This window comes from Radiomyces spectabilis, assembly GCF_025331425.1.
Source record: "Radiomyces spectabilis strain NRRL 2753 chromosome Unknown BYT42scaffold_2, whole genome shotgun sequence".
Taxonomy (NCBI): domain Eukaryota; kingdom Fungi; phylum Mucoromycota; class Mucoromycetes; order Mucorales; family Radiomycetaceae; genus Radiomyces; species Radiomyces spectabilis.
Window position 1 is genome coordinate 2,348,099 of NW_026251927.1, and position 15,097 is coordinate 2,363,195.

Below are 15,097 nucleotides of genomic sequence, written 5' to 3' on the forward strand. Positions count from 1 at the left end.
GAAGCAATTGTCAAAAAAAAAAACACTCTTCATTGGCTATCGTTTTGGTAACAAGCACGAGGAAAGTTTTATGCTTATTTTACACGCTAAAACGATCTAATGATATGCATGCTACACGACGTTGAGCTCAACAACCTTTCAAGATGCGATAGATAATACGTTTGAGAAGATCCTATTGCTGCTATATTTATGGAATAGATCACGATGCAACCATGGAAATTTAAATCAAGTAAGATATTAGGTTCTCGACCTCTACATTCGCATTTTAAAGCATGAGTTTGGGGACAGTCAATCTCAGGCGATTTATTGAATTGCAATCGGGATCATGATGCAGCAAGTCCAACGTCAAGTACGGTGTAACAGATCCAAAAGTGACCTCATGAAGTTAGCGAAAGTTTTGACAAAACTAACCGTTCGTGGTAGATGAACCCTCCATCAATGCCAAGAGTTCAAGGCAATAAACAAACAGTTTCACAAACATATACCACAACCAAACACAGCTAATTTTTTTCTTTTTTTTTTTTTTCACTCCACGATGCACAGACTAAGTTGTACGTGTTTCTGTAACATCGCCTGCAACCAGTCAATTCTTTATATCTCATTTTCTCGAAGTTTTTAATTGAGATCACCATGGCAGATCAGAATCCTATTTGGTTTTCAATGTGAACAACGTCCATTACATAATCTGAGACAGTTAATTGGGGTTGTCTTGCATGCGCAATGACGTCTCCACAGCAGAACGCCTGATGGCAAAGGGTCGATCGACCTGATGTTCCCTTCGTACAATCTGGTTTTCATGATTTTACGAGGAATAAAAAAGGATCTTCACAAAAGCATGATGTTCGGCTCTCCCGTAAATTAATGCCACGCCCGACAAAGCAGGATTAACACACCATAAAGAAAATGATGCTCTCAATAATGGAATGAATTGGGCATTGAGTGCAATTGGAAACGGACAAACTGCCATTTTAAGCAGCTTGCCGTCCAGTTCAGTGTTAAAATAGTAAGCATTTCTGCACATCAGGTTATCACCGAGGGTGGTACACGGACATCCAAGTGTACGACACACCGCCAGATGCAGGTGAATGTCGTACAATGATACGTTTATCTGCTTACGATTGTTACAATGCAATACAATGGTCCCATGCTTAGTCCACGCTTGTTTCTATGGCTTCTAACTTATCATACTATGACAGTTGCATGGAAACCGGCCGATGCAATGGGCCATCTTGTCGCCGAGACAATAGCCGGCAGCCAGTATTTCCTGTGAAAATTTTATTTTCATATAGTCTGTGTTTGAAACCATGACATAAAAGGCGTAAAAATATCTCTCTTTTTGGTTATTTTTAGACAACATGGGGAGCCACCGGGGCATTGTTGATCCATTTCCCAACGGAGTCTCAAAACAAGCGAGCGCGGAGTTGAGCCCTGGCCGTGTCTTATTGCTGAGGTGATTACGATATCCTCAACCAGGGTGGAGTTCCGATCCATTGATATTCTGTATTCTGTGAAAAAGGGACTATTGTCTTTGACGCCAGTAATTGGAATGGCCTAGTCGGTTCTGTATAGTATGTTCGAATTTGCCCAAAATTGGGTAATTTAAACGCCATGTTGGCCATGGCCACGTTCATGATGGATTGAAATAGTAGAGTCAGATTTCATTTCGACAAGATATTTTTCCAAAAACAGACAATTAGAGTGCCGTGCTTGTGACACATCATTTATTGCTATCCTGGGAGCGAATGACACTAGAAACCTTAACCCAGCTTCATCCCCGCCCATTCCCTTTTTTTTTTTACGCGAATTCTATTTGTTTTTCCAGATCCAAATAAAAGAAGGATGAGCGCGATGAATTGTTCAGGACACACCTCTTTTTTCACTCCTTTACTTTCTTTTTTCCCTTGTGTCTCCTTACCCTTCCTTTAGAAACCGATGTATATCAAACCGGTCGCTATCTCTCTCGCTCTTGCTCAGATCTCGGGCATGGCCATTGCTGCGGGCAGTATCCAAGAATACTGGAAGTCCTTCCGCGCTGGTGTCGACCCTCACAACATTACGCTTCCCAAGATCCCGCAAACTACCTCGTATGACGGAGTGGCCGAGTGCACTTACTACACCCCACCTGCCGAACTTCAATTCAAAGATTCCGAATGGCCTACACCTTGGCTTACCGCCACTTCGAACGGTATGAACACCAGTGCCGAATTCAAGGCACTGTACAATTCCATCGACTGGACGAAAGCTCCCAACATCCCGGTTCGTCAATTGTTGCCCGACGGTTCCGTTGACATGAGCAAGTACGATGAAGCCAATGACCCTGACTGCTGGTGGTCGGCTACTACTTGTACCAAGCCCAAGCATCAGAACGTCAACGAAGATATCTACGCTTGTCCTGAACCTGACACTTGGGGTCTCACCTACGATGACGGTCCCAACTGCTCGCACAATGCATTCTACGATTATCTCGAAGAACAGAAACTCAAGGCTACCATGTTCTACATCGGTTCCAACGTCGTTGACTGGCCCTATGGTGCTATGCGCGGTATGAAGGACGGTCATCACATCGCTGATCACACCTGGTCCCATCAATTGATGACTACTCTCAACAACCAAGAAGTCCTTGCTGAACTCTACTACACTCAAAAGGCTATCAAGTTGACCACCGGTGTGACTCCCCGTCACTGGCGTCCTGTAAGTTTAAAAACGTGCTATTGTTTCCCATGGTAATTCAATTTTTTTTTTTTTTTTACTAATTCATTTTCTCTGTCTGTCTCGTTGCTAGGCTTTCGGTGATGTTGACGATCGTGTGCGATGGATTGCCACTCAATTGAACTTGACCACCATTCTCTGGAACCTTGATACCGATGACTGGGCCGCTGGTAGCACCAAGCCTCTCGCCACTGTTCAGCAATCGTATGATGACTTTATCCAGATGGGCTCCAACGGTACTTTCGGTACCAGCGGTAACATTGTCTTGACTCACGAAATTGACAATACCACCATGCAACTTGCCGTCGAGAACTTGCCCAAGATCCAAAAGGCCTACACTCACGTTTTGGATGTCGCTACTTGTATGAACATTACTCATCCTTACATGGAAGACACCGTTACTGTCAAGACCTTTGATGAAGTTGTCGGTGGCAAGAAGGCTTCCACTTCTGGTGCTGCTTCTAGTGCTGCCTCGGCTAGCTCTCAACCCAGCAACGGCGTTGTGAAGGCTGCTTCTGCTTCCGGTTCTCTCTCCAGCTCTAGCTCCAGCTCCAGTGCCGATGCCTCGCCCTCCAACTCAGCCGCCTTCCAAGTGTCTCCCAACATGGCTGCTATGGCTGTGATGGCTGCGCTCGCTATTTTCATCTAAATACCGTTTGTTTTTATTTTGTCTTAATTTATAAGTCCTTTTTTTTGTCTTTCACCACTGGAATGGTCAATTATTGTAGTTTCTGTTGATGTTCGTTTAATCTTTTTTTTTCCCGCATACCACCATTTTCTCCTGCTATATCAATATGAGATTCGATGCTATTCAAGATCGTCATGCATTTTTTCCTTCCATCGGCTCCTCATCCTTAATTTACAGCGATGATCATGTCAGTTCACGACTTTCCTAATCAAGCAATTCTGCTCCACATTTCTGCATGGACTTGTTCTCCCTGCTGTTTCAACGCTTTCCCGTGAGGTTAGGTTTTCAGGAGTTGATTACAGGACGTGCAGCTGGAAAAAAAATCATCAGCTTATGGGCGTTGCATGTAATAAAAAAGCCACAAAATGGAACAAGCGATAATGGTCGTTATACCGAATCTGACAAAGAAACGGCGCACAGCCAATTCGTTTCATTTTGGCTATATCCATCGTGAGAAAAACAAAAGCACTCGCTTTTCTATTTTTTTGTTTCTTCCTTTTTCATTTAAGCTTCTTCCCAGTGATTCATGGACATTTCCAAGTTTCATTTGAAAATCATCTTTGCAAAATGCCAGATACTGAACTAAGACGTTACACGCCGACTGCGGATAAGCCAGTGCAGCTGGACGATGGCATGAAGCGCGTTCGACCAACTGGCTTCTGCTGATGGAACGACCACCATTTTGCATCGCCTTACTCGCTTTGAAACCAACTGAAGAAAACCAGACCTTTCCGAAACAGCATGCGTAGATGCTGTTCCTGTTTCAGTGACTTTGAGAACAGTGGTGATCCACGTAGTTAATGGGTTGCCGTCCTCACCCGTCACGAGATGCCGAAATTCTGAGAGAGGTATGCTTTGATATCATTAGATTGTGGATTCTGAGTCGTTGCGCTGCTTTAATCAGTAACTGACCAGTTATGCAGTCTGCTATCGTTCGGTCCACAAATTCCTGAAGGACCGATTCTGTCGTGCAAAACCGATGGGTGCTTCAGGATGAACTTATAGGATGCGCTATCATCTGATTTGCCATGTATTACCGCCACGGTCCACTATTACATATTCACTGATATCGTGGCTATGAAAATTCTGAACAAGAAAATCCGAATTGCTGAAGCTGATTGATCGGTTGAACGACTTGGTCCTGGGGACCATGTTCACATCGCTGTGGGCCCCCAATGAACGACAATATCGATATGTGAGGTTGCCGGATGCAGTCTGCATGGTACACGGCGGGCTGTACCGAGTTCAAAACGAGCAAGAAGCGAGAGATTGTTTTATCCTGGGCAACTAGACGTCCCCTCATTTCTTAGGTCCGAGTTTCGCCCGGATATCAATATACCCACATTATCATGTCCACCCTTTGTTCCTTATAAATAGTTAATTACCATATCCCGCACCTATTCTAAGTGGAATTTCAGAGTACACATTTTATGGGTTTTTTTTTTTAAATATAATCATGGAATCAGCACAACGGTCAGCCATATATTAGTTTGTGATTGTCGCGTTCACCATAGGGTACGTGCCATCCTCAAAGGATTTGGGTCGTACCATCCCCTTATTGTACTTCGATTTTTGTCTACTGAAAATCTAGCGGATAAAGGGAATCCAAACCAAAGGCTGGACGTTGAGCATCAAAATGGGCATTGAATGATTCGCGCAAATGGCGAGCGAAACTGCATAAAATTGCACTTTAACAAAGTCATCCACGCATAAGAGAACAGCTGTGTCGCGTTTTTCTAGAAAGGTACATCACTCTAGTAACATCACACTTTCTTTTGCGATAATTGTACACCGCCTTTGCGAGGTTCTTATTCAGTACAGTGATAATAAGGTTACTTTATTATTTAAGGCTCAAGGCAAGGATGCACAGATAAAATGTAATTTCACGCCAAAAAAAGCTACATCAGTAGCACAGCAAAATATTTCAATCTTACTGTAGCACGCACAGTCGAATAATATGATGATTGGTGGCTTCTTGCACCAAAAGATCGCTCGAGCCTTTCAGCCAATAAAAGGACGCACGTGCGCCTCTCCGTTACCCTCCAGCCATCCTGGCGTTGAATCGTCCGTGTTACGAAGAATATAATCTCATGTAACATGGTATGCATGGTTACGACTTTTTTTTTCTTTACAGTCAAGCAGGTTTTTTATAATAAAAAAATCGGACCGATCCTGTGTCTCCATAATTAGGCTTTTCCGCATAGAGGAACCTAACAATGACAATGGTGGGAGGGCGTGCTGAATTAGAGAAATGTCACTGGCAGCTGGCCTTTCACAATCGAATCTCCGAGACCCTTTTTTTATTTGTACATCCTATCATGATTCTCTATCAAACATCAGCCCCTTCTAGTTCATTCGTGTAGATGATCTGTCCCCACGTTCTTTTCATGGCTAACCGAGAAAGGGGCGGGGGTGAGGCTGGGATAAGTCCCAAAAAAATGTTGTGTGTCGGTTGTCCACAATCCATCGGATGAACGAACCAATCATTGACATGGATCGCCCAACGCGCTCATGATCGCGATTTTTTATGGGCATGTCATAGTTGCATTATGCGCTTATGTGAACGGGCTTGCAAGGGAGTTGATGGATTGCAATCACAGCAATGTTATTCTTAGTTATTGAAAGCAGAGAAATATTGGATGCCGATCGAACTCAGGTTATTCCACCCGAGATACAATAAAAGATTAAAAATATCACATGGGAAACCATCCTCATGGAACTAAGATCATATCGATAACTTTATCGATCCGAATTTATAATCGTGCAAGCTGAAGTGATGATTCTTAACTGCAAAACAACACACCAACGGTTCACAGTACGAAGGGGAGATGCTTATTGATGTTGCTAAAAAAAAAAGATCCACGCGAATCTCCGCGCAATAGTCCTGTATTGCTTTTCCATGGAAACTTGGGCTTGAAAGACGTCAAGATCCCGTTCCATGCCTCTCCTTTGCATACAGTGGTTGCGTGTAAACAGTCACATTTGCACTTTTCTAAAAAGTGGGGGATTCACAGCTGGGTTTAGCTCAAAGTGAAAAAACAGCTTCTTTATCCCAAGCTGTTACGTTATGAAGGTACACGTGCTGGACCTTCCCAAAAGGAAAAAAAAAATAACAACAACACTTGACTAACACTCATGGCTCTCTTTCACAGTTTGGCAAGCAAATTCAAAGCCAACAATTCACCGAATGGAGTGTTCATTACTTGGACTACAAAGGGTTAAAGAAGTTCATTAGTTCCCTGTTAAATACCTCGTCCGGTGCTCTCGTCAATGGCCTGGCATCCGATGAAGACCGATCCAAACTATTGCAGTCTCAAAAAGCCGCCTTTTTCTTCAAACTCGAACGCGAACTCGAAAAAGTAACATGTCGAACCACCCCGTGAAGAGAACACAAATGCTGCATGGGAGTGTATGGACTGACTTGTATGGCATCCGTTAGATCAATTCATTTTATCTGCAGAAAGAAAATGAACTTAAAGTGCGACTGCGAACCCTGATTGATAAGAAGAAATTCCTGCAGTCCGATTTGCGACGTTTGAAGCATGCATCGAGCTTATTAGACGCTATTCAAGAAGCGTTCAGTCAGTTTGAACAAGAGTTGAATAAAATCCAGGTAAAATTGGCTGGGAAGAACGAAAGGGCACGCCAACATATACCCATGACTGACAACAAATCTACGATTCGGTAAAAACGATAGAAATACGTCGAATTAAACAACGAAGGGTTTCGCAAGATTTTGAAAAAGTGGGACAAGCGATCAAAATCCACAACCAAGGAACTATATCTCTCTCGACAAATCGATGTTCAGCCTTGTTTCAACACCCAGTTTTTGTGCGAGTTGGCGGACCTGGCTTCTGCCAATCGGATGGAACTGGCCAGTATTCAAGCTCGACTTTCGCAAGATCCTTCTTCCACCGACATGGCCGAAGACGTCACTCCTTCGACGGATGTGATTGACGATATCGAGTTGGAGCTTGTGAAAGCCGTGTCCAGCGGTCAATCATCTTTGGTTCGAGATATTCTCGATCGCATGGCCCAGCATCCTTCGCCCGATGATCGCGATCGGTTGTCTCGAGTCTTTTGGCACGCGTGTTCCGAAGCGTCCAAAGACATCATTGACATGTTGATCGCCACAAATTTGATCAACTTTGAATACGTCGATGATATCAATGAACGGTCATGCTTGCACGTCGCTGCCACGGCCGGACGATTGGATCTTCTCAAACTGTGCGTCGAGCGTGGTGCCAATGTACGATCCACGGACGCGTACGGACGCACCGCATTGCATTATGCCACCATGAACGGATTCAGCGACTGCGTCTCGTTCTTATTGCAGCACCATGCCGATATCGAATCGCGAGACCATGACGGATTCAGTCCTCTGATATATGCCATTATGAACGGTCACACTCCATGCGTTCAGATTTTGATTCAAAGCGGCGCGAACGTCGAACCGGCTCACGAAGGCGATCACATCCCCCTTTCGCTCGCTTGCCACTGCGGTCACACCGATATTGCTCTGATGCTGTATCATCAAGGGGCGAAAAATCTGCCAAACGCCGAGTCGCTGTACCCCCTTCACATCGCGGCACGTCAAGGTCATGTCGAGCTTTGCCGATTATTAGCACGTCACCGCGAAGATATCGATGTTCCCGACAAATACAATTCTTGGACTCCTCTATTTTGGGCCGCGAGTGACGGTCATGCTGAATGTGTGCAAATATTGATTGATGCCGGATGCAAAGTCAACGCCAAAGACGAAAATGGGAAAACGGCGCTTTACTATGCGGCCTGGGAAGGAAAAATGGATTGCGTTCAGCTATTGATCGATGCTGGATGCGAAGTGGAACCGATTCACCAAGAAGACGAGGCTTCTCAGGAGGCGCCACAGCATCAGATTAACGAGCCTTTTACAGACGACATGGACAGCGAGCTGGACGTGATTCCATCCTTATCACTTCCGCCGCCGATTATTCCATTCCGCATTTACGGTCACAACTACCTCGATCGCAAATACCAAGTGCAAATTAGTTTACGGCAACCGCCGATTCGGTTGTACGACAACACGCAAATTTCGTCATTGAAATTGATCATTTCTTCCAAACCCGATACCGGCATGATTCCCCACAGTGTGATTTTGCCTCTAGTGGATGATCGCGACATCTTTAGTTTTCAAGTGGATAAATTGGATGATTTCCTCTTAGAGTTCGATATCTATGCTACATTTGGATCCAAGATTCTAGGCCGTGGGGTGGCATTACCGCAAACCTTTTCTTCGGTGGAGTTCAAGATTCCTGAAGGCCATCGAACCATTCCACTCCTGGATGGTCATCTCAAAGTGGTAGGTGAGCTTTCGTACGATTACTCCGTGGTTCGGCCTTTCCGCGGCGTGCAACTGGAAATTGGCGGCCGTATTGAAACGTACTGGAAATCCACCAATACACTACCCCCTCATCCATCGGCACCCACCGTGTCCACAACCGAGATTGCACCATCACAACAACCGGCGATCAGTTCCGCTACCAGCGCCACTGCCCCCGTCAACAACAACTCCAACACGTCCTCCTCCTCCTCTTCCTCGGCACCTGTTCCTTCCTTCATCACGGCCTCGTCTTTATCGGGCGATTACGTCCGTGTGGTAGTACAGCTGACCAAAGATCATGTACCGGTGGTGTTTGCCAAATGGCTGGTCAACTATGATGGACTGGAGCTGGCGGTTTCGGATCTGTTCTACTCTCAATTCTGTCATTTGGGTGAGTCCATTCTTCAAAAGCACGCCGTCAATCCGACACAAAAGGCCAGTGTGTGCCCTGTCACGGGCAACAGTATGCTTGTGCAACGTATTGGAGAATATCAAAAGTTTTTATCCCTTGAGCAAGTACTAAAGGTAAGAGTCAAACAACATGGAATGTTTGCCCACGTGTGCTGACATCTTGTTACAGGAGCTTCCATCCACCATGGGTATTCATCTGGAATTAAAGTACCCTTCTGTGGAGGAATTGGATATCTATGCATTTACCAATATCGCGGATCGCAATACATTTGTCGATGCGATTTTACAATCAATATACGATCATGTCCGATCTCTTCCCGTGGACGTTGCAAGTCTAAGCATCTTTTTCTCTTCCTACAATCCAGCCATTTGCACGGTCGTGAACTGGAAACAACCCAACTGTAAGTACTCCATCCACAAGTAACAAAGAAAAAAAGATAGTTTGGGTAGACTAATACGTGTTGTAGATGCTGTGTTCTATAATACTTATTGCGGGCTCAATAAGCTGGAAACGCAGCGAGGCAGTAAACGAAAACCTGCGGATGCACCTGAAGTGGTGGAACAACCGGTTCGTGACGGCCATTCCTCTTCACTGAAAGAAGCTGTGAAATTTGCAAAACGAAATAACTTGCTGGGCGTCATCTGTGAAGCCACTCCGCTGGTAAGTTGTTGAACCGATCAGAAGAAGCCAAATGAAAAAGACTCATCTTCTCTATTTGTAGGTGCAAGTACCATCGTTGATCAATAATATTAAAGAGAGCGGGTTAATTCTCGTTACATCAGGTCAAGTAAATAACGATGTAAGGTATCGACGCATCCAGGAGCGGTACGGCGTCGACGCCATGATTATTGATCAGGTGGTCCACTTCAATACAACGATGGCTGGTGCAGGCTTTTGAAAGACCCGAACCGTAGTGTATACCATTTCATCTTCTGCATGTCCTTGTATTATTTTTTATCGTCATTTTAAGCTTCTTAATCCAATATAAAAAAAAAAGAGTTCAACAATTAAAAGGGAAACCTGGAATTTTGCATAACAGCCGCAGCGCCCTCGGGTGTGACAGTGATTATCGGAACCTGAATGGGAAGCCGCAATTGATGTTCCGACAGACGAAGTGAGCTACAGCAGTTCACTCTGTCAGAGAGACTTCCCTTCCTCTTCCAATCTTAACGCGATGCCTAAAGGTGCGTAATTTGCATACAAAAGAATGGCGCTAGTTTCCCCAGCAAGGATGATGTGAATACGATGAAGATGCGGATGGATGGATGAAGGATGGATGGACACAAGGATGCAAACGATACGATTTCATGAACTACCCGACTTTTTTTTCCACCTCGTTGGTGTGTGTATACCTGTCATGTCCCATGTCCCATGGTGAATTCCAAACGTCGTGATACCTCTGGCTACCGTCCCTCTGTCAAAATCGTTTTTCGTCATCATCCCAACTGCGCTGTGAAAGCTAGATTCTCTATTTTTCACGATGAATGTACTGACCGTAGTGAACTCTTGGATTTTCTAGTTAGCATTTCCGGCACAAAGTACCGCATGACCCTCGGTTTGCCCGTTGGTGCTGTCATGAACTGCGCCGACAACTCTGGCGCCAAGAACTTGTACGTCATTGCTGTCCGTAACATCAAGGGTCGCTTGAACCGTCTTCCCGCTGCCGGTGCCGGTGACATGGTTGTCGCTACCGTCAAGAAGGGTAAGCCCGAATTGAGAAAGAAGGTCATGCCCGCTGTCGTCATCCGTCAGCGCAAGGCCTGGCGCCGCAGAGACGGTGTCTTCCTCTACTTTGAGGATAACGCTGGTGTCATTGTCAACGTAAGTCTCTTTTTAGAAAATTGTCAGAATGTTGAATGGACTGGTCATATTGATCCTTCTTCTTTTTCTTGTTTGTTTTTAGCCCAAGGGTGAAATGAAGGGCTCTGCTATCACTGGTCCCGTCGCCAAGGAGTGCGCTGACTTGTGGCCCCGTATTGCCTCCGCTGCCGGTACCGTCGTCTAAACACTACATTGCACATTTTCATTGATAGGACTAGTCCAGCCTATCTTTCTCTCCTACCAATAAATACTGTATTCAGCTTAGAGACATGTCGATTGCGAAGTTCTCTTGGACAAGTACCATGGAGAGACAACAACCGATGAGAGTAAATATACTGTGCTTGCTTTTGCTGTGTAAACTGTCAGTTCAAATCCTGATGAATGGACTTGATGTAAATGAGAGCAAAGCTACGGCATAAAGTAGGGCACTGACAAAGGGGGTGAATCGATTTTGATATTTTGACTTGGTGGGGTTGCCCAAATTTTCGGCGTCACCAGAAGAACGTGGTAAAATTCTGTGCAAGTAGTAAAACTGAGGCACGGCCTTTTTCACCGGTTTTCTTTTTCTTTCATGGACGATCGATCAACGGTACTTGCTGAGATCACCACGTAATTCCTCTTTCTTAAATCTATTGCCCCTATTCCGTATCTTTGTCGGAATGATTGTCCTTACTTCTAACGCATGCCTACGATAGAACGATCCAAGCGATCAAGAGCAAACGGTTGCATTTTTATGAGGAATACAAAAACTACAATGAAAAACTCGGACTAGGCAGCCGATCACCGGCCGATGCAAGTACCATTGATCTTCCTCTGCATCCCAACGCGTTACAAATGGAACTCGAGGATTACAAAGTAAGACGAGATTGTATCCGTTGCGTCCGATCGCGCGCGTTTTTAGCTGAAACGAGATGGGACTTTTTTTTTTTTTTTTTTTTTTTCTTCTGGAAGCATTACTTTAGGCAACTTAAAATAGCCTTCAATGAAGTGGAGCATCAAGAAAAGTTCTTGCGATCCATTCTGAAAGAACCACCGTTGCAAACATCCTTGTCCGAAGTGCAATCCATCGGTAAGAGGTTTTAAATACACATCGTTATTTTCGTTAGATAGATAAAACTGACTGGTGGTTAAGAATATGAGAATGAGCGACGGAAAAGGAATCTTCAAGCTCTGAAAGCGGATATCAAGAAGCATCAGGACTCGCTTCTTCATGCTGGTCAGTCGATCGATGAGGGTAAGTGTTGCTGGAAAATAAAGACATGGCCAATCAAAAAATAATGAACTGTGTATGTGTTATCATTCTATGCAGCAAGAAGGTCGTTGATGAAGAAGACAGATGCCATTATGGACGAATTTGACGCAATTTATGCCATGGTACGGTTTTAGATTATAAGCCCTGACTGGATTTTAAGGGAAATTGAATGTCGGAACCGTAGGAAGGCGAGATTAAGCGGATTCAGGAACTTGTCAAGCAACAAAGTGACCTTTCACCGGAAGAAGCCAAGGCCATATTGGAAGAACAAACCGAAGCATGTATCGCCATGAATACCCTCATCGATGAACGTCGAGAAGTCATTTCGGATCTAAGTTGGCGAGTCGAAGATTTGGAACAAGAGCTTCAAGAACTCACCTCCCGACAACAAACCGCCGAAGCGAAAGCCGCCGAAGCTCTGCAACGCAGTGAAAATAGAGATGAACAAGTGGAAGAAAAAACACGATGGTAAGACGTCTTTGGATATGAATTGTAGAAAGTGGTTACTAAGATGAAACATTCTGTTCAGGTACAAGGATTCAATCGAGCAATTAAATGCATTATTTGGTATCAAGTCTGTGAACTTTGAGTCACCTCAATCGGTTTACATTCACTTTGACACGGCTAAACAGGAAATATTACATATCGAGACCGATAGTTTGACCCAACGCATCCTGGATGCCAACTTGACCAACAGTGAACGTGACATACGGGATCTCGTAAAAATAGCTAAAGAGCGCCATCCCGAAGAAGGGACCAAATTGCTGCTACTGGAAACACTGGCAAGAATCAAGTATAACTTGTAAATAACCGCTTGGTAGTAGCGAAATCTTTTTCGTCTGTAAATATTCCATCGCCATAAAATACTTGCTCTCCCTATCACACACCAACTCCACCCACCTCAAATGTATTCCAGATCCATAAGCTCACTAGAATGTGAAAAAGAAAAAAACAGTGAATTCCATTTCGATGGTTCTGATTTTTTATTTTTATGGGAAAATGTCTTGTAAAAAAGTTTTCGTCTTGTAATCAGCGCTGCCGTTTTTCGTCATTAGATCAAGTCGGTCACTATATACATGCGTCAGTTTCCAAACACCATCCCTTCTTTCCTGCTTCAATTCTCTTACCATTCATGGGCATTTCGTCAATCTGTGTACTGTAGTATTGTTCGATATCGCGCAAGATCTTGAGATCATCGTTCTTGACAAAGTTGATCGCAACACCCTTACGGCCGAAACGACCGGATCGACCAATACGATGGATGTAGTTTTCACGGTTGGCAGGAAGATCGTAGCTGCAACAAGAGAAAAGCACAGATCAATAAACAAACGTCCTCCAACCGAACCTCCTTGGTACCACTTACTTGATGACCAAAGACACTTGTTGAACATCGATACCACGAGCCCACACATCGGTAGTAATCAGCACTCGACTATACGAAAAACAAATACGTGAGTCCATTGCCGCCCAAAGTATTTATACACTCATGCATTCATTCCCAGTACCTTGAGCCCTGACGGAATTCTTGCATAATAGCATCACGTTCTTTTTGAGGCATTTCACCGTGCATAGCCGATACAGTAAAATTGGCTTCACGCATCTTTTCTGTTAACCAATCGACCTAACAACGCCCCAATTCAGTATCATGCTCTTCCAATTTGGCCGACCATGAGAAACGTAGTATATTGTTCCTTATCTCACCTTGCGACGAGTGTTACAAAAGATGACGGCTTGTGTAATAGTCAATGTATCGTATAAATCGCAAAGTGTATCGAATTTCCATTCTTCACGTTCCACTGCTACAAAGAACTGACGAATGCCTTCCAAAGTCAATTCATCACGCTTGACAAGAATGCGAATAGGTTCGGTCATAAACTTGTTGGTCATTTCAAGGACATCGCGAGGTAATGTGGCGGAAAGAAGGACGACTTGAGTGGAAGGAGGTAAATGGCGGTACACATCGTAGATTTGATCCTTGAAACCTAAAGTGAGCAATTCATCGGCTTCATCGAGTACAAGCATCTTGATGTTGCGAGTACGAAGGCTGCGTCGTCGAATCATATCAAAAACACGACCAGGAGTACCAGAAACAACGTGAACGCCGTTCTCCAATTTACGAATATCTTCACCAATGTTGGTGCCACCAATACACGCGTGGCACTGTACATTCATGTAATCGCCCAATGCCAACACGACGCTCTGAATCTGGGTGGCCAGTTCACGAGTAGGTGAAAGAATCAAAGCTTGTGTCTCTCTGACCGAAGTGTCGATAGCCTGTAACACGGAAATGGAGAAGGTGGCTGTTTTACCCGTACCGGATTGAGCCTGAGCAATGACATCTCGTCCTCGAATAATGGGAACAATAGCTATCCATGTACCGTTAGTTGACTGCAATCACTGGTCCATGCTCTACTGATGACTGCTGTACCTCTCTGCTGAATAGCGGACGGCTTTTCAAAGTTGTAAGCATAAATACCACGGAGCAAATCTTCTTTCAGGCCAATGGCATCGAAGGAAGGAACTACTTTGACCTGTGATCATACACAAAACTGTCAGATATGCCTAAATTCAGCTAATGTTGTCCATAATACGTACACTTTCCGAAGTCTCGAACGCTAATTTGTCGTCTCGCTTGTGATCAAAAGACATGGTTTATGGATGATTACAAGTTTTGGCTCTTTCGTAATAGACGAAAAGAGGCAAAATTTTTTTGGCTTTTATTTGCTCTCTGTGGCGGAGATTCAATCACTCGCACTTTTTGGCAGGCAGGGCGCTCCCCGTTCGGAACAAAAAGACTTGCACAAAATCGACTCGATACGCATCTCGTGGCCCTTTACATCTTTTATTTCGCTG

General features: G+C 44.5%; 6 protein-coding genes across 6 annotated transcripts; 4 read left to right on the forward strand and 2 right to left on the reverse strand.

The window, feature by feature from the left end:
• Window positions 1-1,932: 1,932 nt before the first annotated feature.
• Window positions 1,933-3,358, forward strand: BYT42DRAFT_489435 (chitin deacetylase; the record flags this gene model as incomplete). The annotated part of the gene is made up of 2 exons (XM_051563940.1): window positions 1,933-2,691; window positions 2,783-3,358. The coding sequence occupies 2 exons, from the start codon at window positions 1,933-1,935 to the stop codon at window positions 3,356-3,358; spliced, it is 1,335 nt and encodes a 444-aa protein (XP_051427596.1).
• Window positions 3,359-3,915: 557 nt separating this feature from the next.
• BYT42DRAFT_203194 (uncharacterized protein) lies at window positions 3,916-4,837 on the reverse strand. The gene is made up of 3 exons (XM_051562534.1): window positions 4,435-4,837; window positions 4,310-4,360; window positions 3,916-4,236 (listed from the first exon to the last, which is right to left on the reverse strand). The coding sequence occupies exons 1-3, from the start codon at window positions 4,616-4,618 to the stop codon at window positions 3,980-3,982; spliced, it is 492 nt and encodes a 163-aa protein (XP_051427597.1). The 5' UTR covers window positions 4,619-4,837; the 3' UTR covers window positions 3,916-3,979.
• Window positions 4,838-6,069: 1,232 nt separating this feature from the next.
• BYT42DRAFT_557619 (uncharacterized protein) lies at window positions 6,070-6,859 on the forward strand. The gene is made up of 2 exons (XM_051566919.1): window positions 6,070-6,470; window positions 6,550-6,859. Exons 1-2 carry the CDS (start codon window positions 6,465-6,467, stop codon window positions 6,778-6,780), a joined length of 237 nt encoding a protein of 78 aa, XP_051427598.1. The 5' UTR covers window positions 6,070-6,464; the 3' UTR covers window positions 6,781-6,859.
• A 3,857-nt stretch (window positions 6,860-10,716) lies between these two features.
• Window positions 10,717-11,176, forward strand: BYT42DRAFT_489353 (60S ribosomal protein L23; the record flags this gene model as incomplete). The annotated part of the gene is made up of 2 exons (XM_051563934.1): window positions 10,717-10,992; window positions 11,075-11,176. 2 exons carry the CDS (start codon window positions 10,717-10,719, stop codon window positions 11,174-11,176), a joined length of 378 nt encoding a protein of 125 aa, XP_051427599.1.
• Window positions 11,177-11,357: 181 nt separating this feature from the next.
• BYT42DRAFT_203140 (uncharacterized protein) lies at window positions 11,358-13,315 on the forward strand. Its single transcript, XM_051562533.1, has 7 exons — window positions 11,358-11,601; window positions 11,688-11,847; window positions 11,944-12,061; window positions 12,125-12,226; window positions 12,302-12,366; window positions 12,429-12,712; window positions 12,774-13,315. Exons 1-7 carry the CDS (start codon window positions 11,564-11,566, stop codon window positions 13,048-13,050), a joined length of 1,044 nt encoding a protein of 347 aa, XP_051427600.1. The 5' UTR covers window positions 11,358-11,563; the 3' UTR covers window positions 13,051-13,315.
• BYT42DRAFT_597094 (ATP-dependent RNA helicase FAL1) lies at window positions 13,296-15,019 on the reverse strand (the record flags this gene model as incomplete). The annotated part of the gene is made up of 7 exons (XM_051570941.1): window positions 14,840-15,019; window positions 14,673-14,775; window positions 13,946-14,610; window positions 13,750-13,865; window positions 13,608-13,676; window positions 13,372-13,538; window positions 13,296-13,312 (listed from the first exon to the last, which is right to left on the reverse strand). The coding sequence occupies exons 1-7, from the start codon at window positions 14,891-14,893 to the stop codon at window positions 13,296-13,298; spliced, it is 1,191 nt and encodes a 396-aa protein (XP_051427601.1). The 5' UTR covers window positions 14,894-15,019.
• Window positions 15,020-15,097: the final 78 nt, after the last annotated feature.

Bases quoted from the DNA above. Each gene is read 5' to 3' on its own strand.
- BYT42DRAFT_203194 (XM_051562534.1), bottom strand. From the start codon at position 4,618: ATGCAGACTGCATCCGGCAACCTCACATATCGATATTGTCGTTCATTG. The intron at 4,361-4,434 runs GTAATACATGGC...TTTGCACGACAG, and splicing joins TGTAATAGTGGACCGTGGCG to AATCGGTCCTTCAGGAATTT. The intron at 4,237-4,309 runs GTCAGTTACTGA...TACCTCTCTCAG, and splicing joins GATAGCAGACTGCATAACTG to AATTTCGGCATCTCGTGACG.
- BYT42DRAFT_203140 (XM_051562533.1), top strand. From the start codon at position 11,564: ATGGACGATCGATCAACGGTACTTGCTGAGATCACCAC. The intron at 11,602-11,687 runs GTAATTCCTCTT...TGCCTACGATAG, and splicing joins GTACTTGCTGAGATCACCAC to AACGATCCAAGCGATCAAGA. The intron at 12,227-12,301 runs GTAAGTGTTGCT...CATTCTATGCAG, and splicing joins TGGTCAGTCGATCGATGAGG to CAAGAAGGTCGTTGATGAAG.